The sequence below is a fragment of the Styela clava genome, chromosome 10, assembly GCF_964204865.1.
Source record: "Styela clava chromosome 10, kaStyClav1.hap1.2, whole genome shotgun sequence".
Taxonomy (NCBI): domain Eukaryota; kingdom Metazoa; phylum Chordata; class Ascidiacea; order Stolidobranchia; family Styelidae; genus Styela; species Styela clava.
Window position 1 is genome coordinate 17,151,926 of NC_135259.1, and position 15,749 is coordinate 17,167,674.

The 15,749-nt window shown below is 32.9% G+C and overlaps 1 protein-coding gene across 1 annotated transcript; it reads left to right on the forward strand.

Moving 5' to 3' along the window:
* The first annotated feature begins 11,413 nt into the window (after positions 1–11,413).
* Positions 11,414–14,228, forward strand: LOC120338163 (uncharacterized). The gene is made up of 2 exons (XM_039406099.2): positions 11,414–11,636; positions 13,792–14,228. Exons 1-2 carry the CDS (start codon positions 11,462–11,464, stop codon positions 13,977–13,979), a joined length of 363 nt encoding a protein of 120 aa, XP_039262033.2. The 5' UTR covers positions 11,414–11,461; the 3' UTR covers positions 13,980–14,228.
* The last annotated feature ends 1,521 nt before the right edge of the window (positions 14,229–15,749 follow it).

Consider the following 15,749-nt stretch of genomic DNA (forward strand, 5'->3'; position numbering starts at 1 on the left):
ACCCAATACATCAATCAATAAATTTCATTTTAATCGCTTTTGCAAACAATAAAATTATAACAATAACAAATTAAATGCGGAGTTACCTAGAACAGGGCTACTCAGCTATTTTGACCGATGGTACGCATACAAAACTTCAAAAATATTTGGGTCCGGTCTTTCCAGAAATTATATTTCGGCATCTTAAACACGCACTTCCGCGGCCGACTAATAATTATTAGCTAATCAAGATTGTTTATTATGGCGTTATAGTTCTTTTCATAGATATTTAAAAAGGGGAATAGATAGATATTTAATAGAGGAAACTTCAAAGGTAGGGCTAATGATCAAGAATAAAAAAATTAGGAGCGATCCGAATCGAATGCCCAAAAGGTTCGAATTCGGACCGCGGTCCGCCAGTTGAGTTAGAAGACAATAACTGTAATGTAACTTTTTCGGTTTAGGCTGTTGATGGGCGCCAGATGCTTCCAGTCACTTCTTTGCTCCTGTTTCTAATGTACTGTTAGTAAATGTACCAATTTCACTTTAGTTTTTTTTTTTTTATGTTTGTTTGGTTTGCTTCGTCTGTTTACTTGAAGTAACCGGAGTGAAAATCCTCTAGGTGTCGTTGACGAACAAGAAAACATCTGTTTTTCTTTTGTCTGTTAATATGAGAAAATTGCTATTTCGCAAACTCGTGCCTCGGTTGTCTACTATGACGCATTACTCTTAAATTATTGTTACAGACAGCCCGTATTCATCTATATTTTTTGTGGCTCCGCGGTATTTGTTTTCTTCTATCTGCAACTTTTGATCAACGTTTAATTTATTGTCAGATGTTGTCTTGCCACATTGTAGCTTGACCAGCCATAACACAACCAATATAAATCCAGTTACAAACAAAGCAATTCCACCGATAAAATATACTATATATTCCTCTTCAATTACAACAGTATGATTGTCTTTGGTCGATTTTTCTGGTGTTCGCTGAAGTACCAATATCGTTCCAGCAGTGATGAATAACACAGCCAGTAGAAGAATAATGTTCCATTTTTTATCAAACTCACATTCACATTCTTTATGATATTGCTGTTTAAGATCATTAGTAAATTGTTTCATATTCAAATTTTTTCCTGAAAAGGCGAAAAAGCACAAGATTTACACTGCAAGAAAAATATGAATTCCTCCCACCTTTTTTTAATATCATTTACGCCTTCAGCAATCACGGGATGTATGTACAGAAAAATGTGAAATGCCACAAAATTTTATCGAAGAAACGATCATTTTGAATACTTTGTTATTATCAATTGTAAAAAAGGTGATTCGTGAGTTGATTTCTACTTCAAAAAAAAAAAGCATTAATTGTTTGCTTTTCAAAATTTCGGGCTGCGGTGAGCATGCAATTATACAGTTCTGTCCTTAATTATTGACTGCAGTGAGGATTTTTTCGCTCAGAAATAAACATAGGTTTTCAACATTTTAAGCCGCGCCCCATTTTTAGAATTTGTCAAGTCTCGCGTCTCACCTCAAAAGTAACTAGCTTACAATAAATTACAAATAACAGATACTAAGGCGAAAGTATGTTTATTCAAAAAATACGTGGATGTAACATCCAAAATAAATAAATATTAATATCCAAAATTAGACGGGCAAGAATAAATCTAAAAAAGGGTTTTATTTTTACTTAGCTCCACACCCCCTTAAAGATTGGCTACCTCCTGTTTGAGAATCACTGTTTTATATACTTGATAATACAAAAAATTGAATGTATCTCAAGATCAATGACTAACTCATTATTCGATCAAAGTCATGATTTATGCTCCATTGCCCAATTTGCAGATTGAAAAGCTGTAAAAACCTTTTCTATTTTAAACATGTACATATATTAAATGAAACCTACTATACTGTGAAAACTGAACAATAAAGTAACTTTTTAGAACCTTAAGGTTATGGTAGAAACTGTCATATATGTAGCACATTTGTTATGAAAAATGTTATAAAATGTATCGATGGGGCGGAAGCAGATAACAGAGTGCTTCCAATGCAGGAAATAAACGAAACATTAATCAATATAGTGTTTTCCACAAGACTATATTCATCGGCATAAGAACTTCAATCAGAAATTATAAGGGTTTTTACTGTAATGTGTTGTACCCTTCCTATACCGATCTAAATAATAAAAAAAAAGGTTTATCAACACCCGTGTTCGCGTTGTGATAATACGATCATGTGTGATAGGATTTAGTAACAGTCAGATACGAAGTTGGTACAGATCGATGTCTGACCAAGCATACATCTAATAATTGGAGGAACAATTTTCGATTGTATGCGTGTGTTAGGTAGCAGATGCAGATATCAGAAGATAATTGGGTCATTTCTGATGATGTAAGAAGACGACTTAATCATTTATGTATGACGACCACGTCTCAGTTCTATCTCTAATCATGTATGCTTTATGTACGAGTCTGCCACATATAATGAGATTTTGTAATGGTTGAATTCATTCTCTTCCCTTGTCGTTCTCGGAATAACCCAGTTCTCGATGGTCATATATTTGTTCATAAAACTTCCGAGTTTTTAAAAGCAAACATGCTGAACCTCGTTCGTTTTATTTTTCGGGCTCTAATTTCACTTTACACATACGCTTAAATCGGAATCGAACCATGTTGTGAACGTGGCCCGTGTCAAACTGCGGACAAATAGAATTACCTAATTAATAACATATGTGAATTTTGCAACAATTGCATGAGGAATGTACACGAGCCCTATTCCATCACCGAACGTGATATTAGAAGAAGCGTCATGAATCATGATCACGGCATACAGAAAAAGTCGCGGCACGTGCAATCGTATGACAGCACTGGCAACGGATCCAATTCTTTTTCATTATTCAAACACTTGTTTTAATTATTCATACCATTACAAATTGGCAATAAATAACCCAAACAAGCGATCAATTTTAAATTGCTTCCTTATGATACACTGAGTTCTTTTGTGGAATAGAAAACATTCTGTATTTTAAGTTATCGAATTCGTTAGAAACAAACGAATGATTTACTAGCGGCAACTAGCCTGTACATATATAATCAATATTGATAAGAGGCATAATCAATTCTAGAGTTTACTCTTGCCTATCAATTTTATGCTACTCTCCGCGTGAAGTCATTATAAAATCGGATTTGCAAACAAAACAAGAATTCCTCGCGCTATTATACATTGAGAAGCAAATCCTGTGTATTCTGCTATATGGATTCATAGCTGAACTATATGATTCGTTACATAATAATATTTAAATCGTTTCATTTACTGCAATTCTACCATCTAAGACTTTTCATTCCTTGGCCAATTCCCATCTAATTCATCGCTTCACGCTAATCATTCGCATGCTCTGCATTCAAATTTTGCTATTTATTGAAACATGTCAAAAACTTTGATGAATTGATTAAGTAATTACGTGTGAGGAAACGCACGTGACGTCAAAAAGGACGACAGTCAGGGTCACGATTTACATGTGCCCATGTGTGATAGAATACGCCGTGCATCAGATCAATAAATAGACATTCAACATTTGTATACACTCTATGCAACATATCGTCGTAGTGTGCTGCAATAGCAGGTTGAATACCATTAACAATGGCAGGTTGAGTTACTGGTAAAGTAATACAAACGCAGCGGGAAGATTACCAAGTAAATATAACGATATATAGGGCGAGCGTGTTTCATCGTTCTCGTATAGTGACGAATCGAATCATGTCGGACCACTCAAAATAGACGATGTTTATTGCGGCAGAACAAATATTGGTTGCATACGCCGGTCTAGCTTGGATCGATCCGAATAGTTCTTCATAATAATACTCCGCCATCTTAAAACGTACTGAAACCTCGAAACCAATAAACTGGCTCGTAGTGAGAACAGCTACTTTATGTGCGGAATTTGGAAGTTCAATATTTTCTGAGATGCCTAGGTATAAATCAAGCGATATACAAATAGTTATAATGTATCGTCGATCAGAGTTTTGTTTAGCTGAACTGAGGAACGCTTTCCTAGAGGCAATGCTAAAACACATAGCGGTTTGCATGAATTGATGCCACCGACCAATCAATAAACAAGCCCACATGAATTTGGTAAAAACAAATAAATATGTTGATATAAAGACTGCTTCGCTATTACGGATCTACATTTTTTTCTATAATGTCCCGAACTTTTTGCATTGCCAATCAAGTAATTTTAATGCAACCTAGAAAAAAATTCATTCTAATGGATTGTCAAACATGAATGTTTACCTGGGATCGTCTGATACAGAAGTGATACTAGAACAAATTGTACTCCATGTACCGCCACCACTTCATTGATTGAAATCAATCAATCTCACACTATAGTATTAAATTAGCTCTGCAAATTCATAAGACTTACAAATAGCTGCTACTTATCAAAAACTTTTTTAATGTTAAGGCGTGAAACTAAACCTAAACACGATACGAAATCACATATGAGGCATACCTGCCTACTGACCTAGAGACTAATGCGTTTGTATATATTTATATCGCGGTCGAACCCGAATGAACTCAATCGAAAACGCTGTTACAAAAATACGACAATTGTTCACTTGAAACCCTCATATTGCTGTTCTTGGAATACCCTACTTACTTCTCGATTGAAAACCCATCCATTAGACACACGGTTCCAATAAGAGTTTTAGGAAACAAACATTCTATGCATGTAGCACAAGTCAAAAATATAATTTGCTTTGCACAACCATGTGAAGACATATTTTATACATTTTTGTGACAACTAGCATAAAATGATTAAATTGTATCTCACAACATTGCCCACATAAATCACCCATTTCCACTTTTTATTTCATTCTTATATGTCATATAAGAGCTAAAGCACTAAATCGTCCGTCGCACGTAATTATAAAATGGTCCATTGCAGACTATCATTGTGTCGTTCTCAGAATGACCTACTTATAACTCCACGACTGAAAATGCGTTTATTAGACATACGGTTATATGAGAGTGTTCGGAATTAAACATGCTATACGTTTTGTTCAAGCCAAATATAAATTTCGCTTTGCACAACTACGCGGTCATGTGGAGATTTATCAATATTCCGAATACCAGACTGCGTTCAATAATAATATTTTTTATGGCTGCATTTCAATATGTTCACTATTGTTTCTAATCCCAACTTATTAATCATTTTCATTGCAATGCTTTAAATGGTCTAGACTTCGTGCCAGTCAAACATAAGATAATTTGATTTTAATGCAAAAGTCTCATCGCAAAACGTGAATACTAAAAATCTAGTAGAATTTTCCAAGACTGTGACATGTGCGGTACATCTGATGCTATGAATAGCAATAGATCCAATTCATTCCCATTATTCAACCAGTTACTTTAATTGTTCAGTTTTTGTAATTTTCATTGTTCCATTCCACAATAAACAGCCCAATCAAACGACCCAAACGGCTATCACAACATACGGTCTAAAATCGTTTACTCAATAAAAAATACCTTTGGTATAATATTTAGATCAATTATATTTACATGTCGTTCTTATTATGTGTAAATCTCCAACTCTAACATATATTTAGTCTACATATCACTCATTTCCGAATTTCAAAGCTATAAAATCCAATAAAAAATCACAATTTTACAAATATGGCGAAAATGCGCTGTATCTGAGCACAGGTATCATAAAACTGGTTTAAAATCTAACATGGTTCCAAATTTTATATAGAAATCTATTGGCAATAAAACAGTATTAATTTCGTTTGTTTAATACGATAACCTGCTTCTGAGTATATTTCAGTGACTACAATAACATAAACTTACTAAAATATGCCACTGATGGAACCACAACACCTTATGCAAACGATTACCCATATCGAATATCTGTTAATATTCCACAGTAATTTCAAGCTTACAATGATAATTGAATAAAAAAGAAACTATTTATCGATCGCATCAAAAAGTCGTGATAGAAGTAGCAACAATTGTTGTGCATTCAATGACCTGCACATGCCTATACACATAAAGCTGCCCCATTAAATGCTACCACCTATATGAATGGTACCTGATTTACTTTGTGCGGTTCGTATGAAATTTATTGCCACCATAAACGTAATGCCATGGCATAAACTGAGCTTTTGTATCGAATATTGCTGGGCCGTATATCGTATAGTTACGTAGTTTATAAGGATTAAAAATTAATGAAGTCTTTCAAGTTGATGCTCTGTCTAGTAGACAAAATCAACTACTTCTACCGATCATTCTCACAAGTTGTGTTTCTGCGCCCTATAACATTCAGACATAAAGTCGGCAAGCTAACTCGCATTATGTATAACAACACTCTGTACAAATTATACACACTGTCACAAGCTTCGTACGCAATAACAAATATTTGCTTGACAGTAATAAAGTAGGTCGTCAATTTACTTGATTGATCATTGAATAGTCATGAAAAATAAAATATTTAGTTTATCTTAAAAAGTAACATTGCTGTAGCATTCTATCTGACATTGGATTTTAGCAAAATATATTGAAAATCCGAGCAGAGTAATTATTGTGTTACAAAGTTATCAAACTATTAGTCAAACCTAGTATTAGTTTGTTGGCAATAATATTTACCTAGCCCACACATCGTTATATAAATTATGGAATGATCATACCTGTATAAAATTACAGATACCCAATCTTCGTTACGTTGTGCATTAAAGGGATCTTTTGTAGAAGTCCCCGCCACTAATGCAAGATTATAAGATTTGAAAAAAACACATTCTCCACCTTTTAATTATAATAAATTGCGCTCTCTGCGTTAGGGTCACGTGGCGCACAACATTTCGTGAGTTAATCTTTTTTGACAAAATATTTGCTGGCTAAATTCTATCAATAAGAAAAATTCTAACTAAGGGTTGGTGTGTTCGTTTTCAACGGTGGCTTCCTATAGAAGTTTGAAGTAAAAATAAATAATAAATTCTTACTGTGTTTAGGGGTGTTTGTTTTTAACGGCTTTCTACACAAAAATTTCCATTAAAGTAAAAACTATTTATTGCTCACATAAGAATATGTTAAAAATTAGTGGTCGTTTTTGCATTGATGCATGATATTGGCCGCGAGTGACTCGTAACATTAGCTTTTCATGTTTTATGGGAACTTTCGCAACTTGCTATCTTGACAAGCATTCGCTTATACTTAGGGGTTTACTACAGTTTATTAGAGGTATCGGAATCTTTCCTGCGCATAGACAGCTATACCGTTTTGGAAAGTCGTGGAAGATCGAACCCAAATATCTAAGCACATTGTCCAGCACGTTCGACAATCATAAAAATACAGTGTTTTTGCCGATTTTGAAATTCATGGTAGGTCGAGATTTTCTTTCATTATTTTTATTTATAATATATTGTTTCAGTTCATGCAAAAAGCAAATTCTTGTTTATCTGCAAACAAAGCATGAATCAGCATTGGAAGCTAAAATCCCTTCTGATACGAATAAATCATCAAACATTTGCCTCCTATGTTTGTTTCAGATCCCACAAAATCCAAAAATACCATAATTTAATTTTTCACGAATATATTTTTCTATACGAGATAACTGTGCGTCGTCTATATCCGGTAACGAAATTATTTTGGTCATAAATTATGAAATTGTAATATTTATATCTCTATTTTGAAATGAATTTATCCGGTAAATTCTCATTTTTCAAAAAAACAAACTCTCGAACATTCTCGAAATTTAAAAATGATTTCCCACTTTAAGTTTACGTCGAAAATAGTGCAAAATACGTACGAAATTGGTGGGTATATCTGTAGAAAATCATTATTATTAACGACGTTCAAAACAACGTACGTTATTTTAAGACATTTTTAAACTATCAAATCAGTATTGTAGCGATTCACAACAAATATATAAATAAATATTTATATTCAGATCTAGCCTATCCTTTTTGTTTGAACTTTTTTCTTCATGTGAATATATTCGAGATATTCAAGTTTTCTTGCTTGAGAGTAGATGATTAAATTAAAAACTTAGCTTGATTTCATGTGCTTTTCTATTTATCGCCATTTCCGTACTTTAGTCATTTCCACGTAAAAATAGTACCCAGCACGCCCCGCCTTTCGAATCACATTTACCTTATTGACATCGAGATATAATTTCAAATCTCTTTAAAATTTGATAACTACTTTCACTTATAATGCTTTTAAATACAAGCGAAGTGATGGAGAAGTCCTCAAGTTTCGCATCTACCGATTTGTACGGGTGTTCCCGTTGCAGTCGTACATATATGCAGCGTATAATGGGTAAAATGTTTGGCGCTCCAGATGTGCGTGTACCAATATGACGGTAACTAATTTTGTTCGTCTACTTTACATCAAGTTGTGTAAAGTGACTGAAACGTATGAGCAGGAGGTATATTCACTTGGCTAACACAGACAGTCACGGAACTCGTAATAAAACTAAAATATAGAAAATCGGAATAAAATTATGGCCGCACTCCAATCGTGTACACACACTACGAGAGTACCAAATGTTCAACTCTCCTGTCAGAAACCATTCCACTTTTAAAAGTTTATTGTGATCTTCGAGCTAACATAGATGGAAAAAATAATTTAGGCGGGCTGAATGTAGATTAGTTTTCGATTGATGTGATAACAAAACATAAAAATGTTTATTTCTGTTTTATATAAATCTTTGGTACTCCCGTAGAATATGTACCAGGTAAGGGTTGGGCCGAAATTGTATTAATTCGCGGGGAACCAGTAATGATTATCAAGCAGCGACACCCGAAAATCGAATTCTAATAAGTCTTTACACAATTGGTCATATAACCTCGTTTTTTTTCTTTGTACATCAATATTAGGAAATAGTTCTGTCTAGTTTGTCGTACTTTGACCAGTTAGACCAGTGAAAATGCATTTTTGTTGGTATTGTTACTTGTTTGACTCCTCCGTTGCGTTATGCCTATAGCTATGAATGCAAAATATATTTCAACCGCCATCATGATTTTAACTGTAAATTTGATTTCAAATTCTCTGAAACCTTGTCTTCCGCATTTCTGTATAGTTCTTTACTCGGCCGTTACGTAATTTTTCAATTTTGTTCGCCTTTTAGAATAATCATAATATTGCCCGAAAAGTAATAATATGCTGTGTTATCAAATTGTCAGGCAGAACGATTTAGTTAAATACTATTTTCATAATGATGTCTCTGATAAAACTTAAAAAACAATAAACAGCGTCTGTGGGCGGCTGGCGCATATGATATCAAAAGGCCATTCTTTGATGGCATCAATTTTTTGTTTTGTCAGAGTTTGTGTGAGTGTGTGTTCTGTACAGTAAAGGAAGCTGGACATTAAAAACAGAATACTAAAGTCATTAAAATTATGATATGAGATATTGAATATGTTTTAATGAGTAAGAAATCAATATATTCATTGCTTGAAACTACGTCTCGCTTATTTGAAATAAAAGAAAGTGTCGCATTGTTCCCAGAACTATAAAGACAGTCGATTGAAGGTTCTTATATTTTGCGATTGGATAATACCTCCGTAATCTTGTAGAAGTGCAGTGAACTCCACTACGGATGGACGAATAAAGAGGCTTGTTTCAGAATAACAATTTCTGTGTGTGCAGTAAAATTCTTATAACATTTAAAATTGAATTATGTATTACGTCAACCCAAAAATATGAAATTGAAGGGAAAAATAAATTATATATACTGGTATACATAATACCGGTAATATAGTATTTAATTAGCGTTGTATTGTTGGGGGATAATATAATTGTAACTTAAATTACTTTGATTTCATTATTGCTTGTTTGTAAATATGTCAATATTGTTGTTTATTATTTGTTAACGATATTCTCGTTTCGCATAATAGATAACTTTGTTATTATTCTGAAATTATAGGTTACGAAGTTCATTGATAAAAAGTGAAAATTAACTTTAGATAAATACATAGTTCTGTTTTCTGTAATCTGCAACTGAATATTTGAAGCATTTATATTCAAATTTCTGATTTATTTATCATTAAACCAAAATTGTTAGCGATTCAAAATAACTGTCATTTTTCAATTGTAAAAACGAAAGTTCTGGGATCAAACAGAAGGGTAATTTACTCGAGGATTAGAGAAATGCAAAAATAATTTCCGTTTGCAATATTGTGGGATGTTTTGATTGTTTTGTGATTAAGAGCCTTGTGTAAAAATACCGATCAAATGAGGCTGAATCATATATAAAGAATAATATTTGAGAAAATAATTATTAAGCCTGCAAGTAATAGCCTCTGTAAGAGTCATGCAGAAGGGTACTAAAAATATATAAAAGTTTAAACTACTGTGGAAAGACGGAAATACGACCATGGAAGAGTGGAAATAACTCTAGCTTTAGAGTCTGAACAGCAAATATTTCTTCGCACAACATAATATTTTACTTGAAACTTTCAAGGTATATTGTATACTGATCATATTAATAAATCGGGGAATTAGAAATCTAACAAATAATACTGTATAACGAATTTTATATTTTTCCACAAGTCATTAGATATATCTAAGCCGAATATAAGATTTTTTGTATTTCTTTATTATTTTTGTTAAAGGTATAACATTTTTTTTGTTTTTTGTTTTCAGTTTTATTTTTATAAACAATTCGTTTATAATACTGTATCTATTTAAATAAAACATAGTATATGTTACCATCATAAAATATTGAACAAAGTTTATTGTGAGTTTTGAGCTGATTTTGATGAATAAATAACAATCCTTGAACTTTGCTATGCTTGAGCTTTGCTTGCTCACGACAGTGATCGTAAACAACGCCCGCGGTTAATAATCTTGGATTAAAATATCTGAAATTGTTAATATGGAACCTATGAACTAAATCTCTTTTATTTTTAGTTATATTGTTGACATATAACAGAATAACGTGATAAGAATGCTGAATATGAATGAAGTCAGTTATAAACTTTACTCGCACTGGCATTTCGCAATCATTTCTAAAGTTTTTCTAGTTTTTTTTGGTATATTTTGAACACAGCCGTATCTTCAATCTGGTAAAGTATTCTTTAATGTTAAATAAATTAGCAAAAGTAAAATTCGTTTTTACTATATGCGTGTGGTTTTTGCTAAATTTTTAGACGATTTTGAGATAGTGTGATATCATAGTATGTTGTAGTAACAAATGAAGAATTGGGGAATGCAATTTCTTTGTTGTTCCCGACGCTCAAACAGGGATAAAATATTGTAATAAAATACATAATTTTTATAAAAAATAATCAATAGAAAATTTTAGGAAAGTTGAATTTGTATATATTTTAGTGCAATTGTTGTATGCATGTTGATACTTATTTTGACATGCATTATATAAAAATTATAATTTTGAAGCAAAACTTTTAATATTTTGCTCTTTTTTATTCCAGTTACTATCATAAATCATACGTATTCAACTTTACATTTAAAACAAAATCATCAAGTCTGCATCATGAATTCTACAACATTTTTTATTTTTATTGGTCTTGTTGTGCTTATATCTGCTAACACCGCCTATGCTAAAAAGCATAGAATTTCTCCCAAAATTCGAGAAATGATTTGTCGAAGATGTTGGGGACGATTATACAAATATTGCAGTGGGTCTGTTCGATTGTCGAAAAGAAGTGGTGAGTGTTTTTTAATACTTACAAAACAAACAAAACAAATTATCAGTAGAGGTTACGCGAGACTAAATCTCAATCCTTTCTCTATGCCTTTACGCTAGTGGATCCGTATGCGTATAATGCAAGGATGCTGTAGCAGGAATAAAAATATCATACTATGCGATTCAAGAGTCCTATTATACACTAACACAAATGTATTCCTGTAACGTTTCGTCTGACCAAAATCAGACTTCTTCAGACAAGCAGTTTACAACAATCAACGGTGTAACATTTCGTTAAACATTACTCACCAACAACTGCAAATCGAAAAATAAAACATTGTATACTGTTTAATAGAATCTCAAGTAATTTGAAAGAATAAAGTATTTATTGCAATGGTATCAACAAATTATTTTTCCTTCAAGTGTTTATACAACCATTAAATTATTTTAATGGAATATCTAGTATTTTACCACAGTAGTTGATCAGTAAATTTAACGCCGGTAAATTAACGTAAATAGTTGCTATATATTCAATTTGCTGTTTTTTGTATATGTGGATTATACTTTTGGTTGTTGCGGACAGACCCTACCGTGAACCACATTTGCACGTTTCCAACGATCATCTAGAAATATCAACACAAAGTATCTTTACTCGTAATATACACTCGAAAATACTTGGAGATGCTGCCGCATAACCGTAATAACTGTAAGGTGCTGCGAAATAGAACATTCATCCTTGTAATAATACTGTTAGTTTTGGTGATTATTAGCGCATCTGAATTTTAGGAAAAATATTGTCTTAAAAAGTACGGGATATTTGAAATAACAAGTGCCATTCGATTTATAAAATTATTTGCATAGAGAAATTTCACGAAAAGCGAATCGAAAGTGAAACATATTGGAATATTCGTCAAAACTAAGGTTAAAAACTCAATGAAGTCAACGCCGTACTTTCAAGCATTTAATTGAAAGGGAATCAATGAATTAATTGAAACGTATGGACAAAACCAATAGGCGTCGCACTAAATGAAAAAAGTATTGAAAATGTTGAACTTAGTGATTTCATAATTCATGAAAATTTTGACAATAAGAGCCTTCGTTGCTATAACTTTTATGAAATTTCTTGCTTTGAGTCCACTAGCATTGGAATTTATTTGCATATTTGTTTCGCCAACAATTTGGCCTTTCCCTTTATTCAAACATTTGCGGTTTCAAATTTAATCTCCCGAGGAAGGGTAATAAAACATGGCGCGTTGCCAGCATATTTTATCATCGCTTCAGGCGACTAGATGTTATCATAAATTATTGGATTTGCTTCTAATCTTGAATTATTTGCCAGATAGATTATAATCAATGGAAATGAAAAATTTAAAAAAGTCAATTTTGTCGTGTCAATTTCCAGACATTTTCAATTTACCATATTTTGAAGAAGTCACCTCATTGACATTTATATTAATTTGTATCATCCTGATCAGTATAATGATATTCTTACAGTCTGAAATAGTTACAACTACAAATGTCAACACCATAATTTTATTCAATAGTAGATGCCCGTGTGTTATATGTTAGATGTAAAATGCAAGTGATATCAAAAATTTCAATTGTCACAGAAATTATAAGTTCAATATTTCTTCTTACTCATCGAAATATTCGAGTTTAGAAATTTTTCTTATTTCAATTTTCTTTCGAAAAATAACACTAGGGCTTATTTTCGGTGGATGTCCTCATTTTCATACATCAAAAACAAAATTACAAAGTAGAATTTCAAATATACAAAATATGACAACCGATATCCATCTGGGTTTGCAGGTTCAATTACCATGGGGGATAACTATTTACGAGAGGATTGATGGAGTCCTCACCTCAAAATGATATCTTATCCATATATTTACTTCCCTTATACCGCGTTTTCCCGAAAATAAGTTATTTCAATTTTTTTTCAAAAAATAACTCTGGTTCTTATCTTCAAAGGGGGGCTTATAATAAAATACTTTTCAAAATTCAGGTTAGGCCTTATTTTCGGGGAAACACGGTAAATAGTGTTGAAGTAGTTTGCTTATACTATGTATATATTTTATCAATCTCACTGCTAAAAAGTGTTTGGATTTTAAATGACCTTCATCGTGAACTTTCATTTACGAAATAAAAAGTTTTACTCAATTTTCGTATCATTTCAGTTGATGACGACACAGAGGAAATTACGTCAATCGCTCGCAACTTTCAAGGTTCGTCAATGAGCAAACAAGAACGATCATGGCTGTCACGTGTTAAAGCGGAGGTTTATTCTAGGCGTAAAAGAAGAGCTTATAGAACTTTCAGAATACAAATAAAAAACTGTAAAGTATGCCGGGATATTTGCTTTTGAAGATATTGAAAAAACGGGTCATATCGGAAAAAACGAATGTATCGCCTCAGCAAAATGAGAGAAGAGCAAAGATAACGACTTATGGCGAAAGTTCCAAATAAAATTGTTCTGTGTTCTTGCACAATCATATGTTTAACCTTCACTTCTAAACACTTGCCCGGTATAAGTTCGTTATCCAGATCACGATTTTGTGAAAAATTCCAAATATTTTTATTTCAATTTTTTCTAAATAAATAACTTGGAAATCAGTCTTATATTTTAGCACGAAATGAACACTCAGCTCCTCTCAGTGGGCATTTATTTTCCCAAGGATCGGCTTCTCTGTTGACTTTCATCATATTTGCTAATTAGCAGGGTGCCGACGATTCTTTGGGGGTCAAGGGTTGGAAACATCCACCAATATTTTTAAACAAGAGATGATCTAAGATTCTGAAGATTCTAAGTGACTATCTCAATACATTTACCTGCAACAAATCTACTGGTACATGCACTGCAAAAAAAATACTGCGATATTTTTATTGCTTCATAGTTACATACAATTGGAATATTGCTAAGTGAATACTTCTTTATTTTAACATTTCCACTTAAAACCGTTGTTGAACCCTCAGTTACTAATAATTATATAATACTCTAGATTGACACATTAGAGAATATCTTACCAGTTGTTAAAAAGTTAGTGGCTCTCGTTTATGAATAACAGGTGCCGATGTTTATTTTTATTAACGATATTCCATTAAAGGTTTTATAATATTTCATGTATGCAATGAATGATCAGATTAGAAATTTCTTGTAATGTTTTATTTTTCATTTGTCATAAGTATAAACGCCTTTGTCGCATTTGAGCGACATTGATAAATATTCATAAGCTTATTAGGACCGCATCTAGCCCATGAGTGCGGGAATGGAGAGTGAAAATGAATGCAATAAAATACATGTGTTTTCAATCTGCTTGTATTCGTGAAAATTCAGTGACTGGTGTAACAGAAACATAAAAGTGATTGACATGTATGGAGGCAACTAATTTTGTTTGCCCACCTTACATCACGTTGTGTAAAAAGATGGAAGCCCATTCATTTGGCTAACACAGACATTTCCCGAACATGTAATAGATCTAAAATAAGAAAAATCGGAATAAAACCATGGCCTATCTCCAATCTGGTACACACACTACGGGAGTACTTTTAGTTTATCATAGCGAACCCAGTTTATTACATCACAGATTAGACCAGGGGTTCCTAAACTTTTTTGTGCCATCGACCCCCTACTGTAATTTATACAACTTCATCGCACTCTGGCACTACAAAAAATTGTAAAGTCAGGAACGAATATATTACAGACCAGATAAACAAAAAAACAAATCATAGTTCCTAGTGTTTTTATAACGAGACGGATGAGCTTGGTGGTCTTCAGTGAGTTTTGAAATACTTGGTGACGTTTTCGTCAGGCACAATCTCAAACCATTCCGTTTACTGATGGAAAGGCGATTTCATTGTTTGTATAGAAATAGTGTCAGGGCTGAAAACCACTTTTCCACCATATAAGATGTCGGAAATGAAAGAATGCGGGGTTCTACCTCATAAAAATACATCATAACGGTCTTCGGTAAAATTCATCTTCGATTCCTCATCATGTACCACAGACTCCAATTCATAGAATTATTCAGCCATTTATTTGTTTAAAATTCATGGACTTGATAGCGAGGGAAGCTGTAACCGACCATCGGCTACGCTATGGGTCGGCGACCCTTTGTCGCTCGCGGGCCAAAATAAA